This window comes from Apis dorsata, unplaced genomic scaffold, assembly GCF_000469605.1.
Source record: "Apis dorsata unplaced genomic scaffold, Apis dorsata 1.3 scaffold_49029, whole genome shotgun sequence".
NCBI classification, from domain to species: Eukaryota; Metazoa; Arthropoda; class Insecta; order Hymenoptera; family Apidae; genus Apis; species Apis dorsata.
The window spans coordinates 1-220 of record NW_006264990.1 but is presented as its reverse complement, the minus strand read 5'-3'; the positions used below and the strand labels follow the sequence as shown (position 1 = coordinate 220).

General features: G+C 60.5%; 1 protein-coding gene across 1 annotated transcript; it reads right to left on the bottom strand.

The window, feature by feature from the left end:
• Positions 1-4: 4 nt before the first annotated feature.
• On the bottom strand, positions 5-215 carry LOC116186700 (the record flags this gene model as incomplete). The annotated part of the gene is made up of 1 exon (XM_031514873.1): positions 5-215. A coding segment is annotated over one exon (211 nt), but the record flags the coding sequence as incomplete, so codon positions are not given.
• Positions 216-220: the final 5 nt, after the last annotated feature.

Genomic DNA, 220 nt, shown 5'->3' with positions numbered 1-220 from the left:
GTTGGGGGGAGAGGCCGAGCTTCTCCGCGTCCAACACCTGATTAGGCACCGATTTCTCGTCGTAGTTCGCGGAGCCTGTCACGGCGTCGCCCTTGATCAGTATCAAGGCGTCCAGAGTTCTCTCCACGTTCCTCGCGCCGGGGCTCGAGGGGCGTTTCGCCTCGGGCGTTTTGCTCCTCGAAATATCGTTCCCGGTGAACTCGCCGCAATTGAAGCAAAG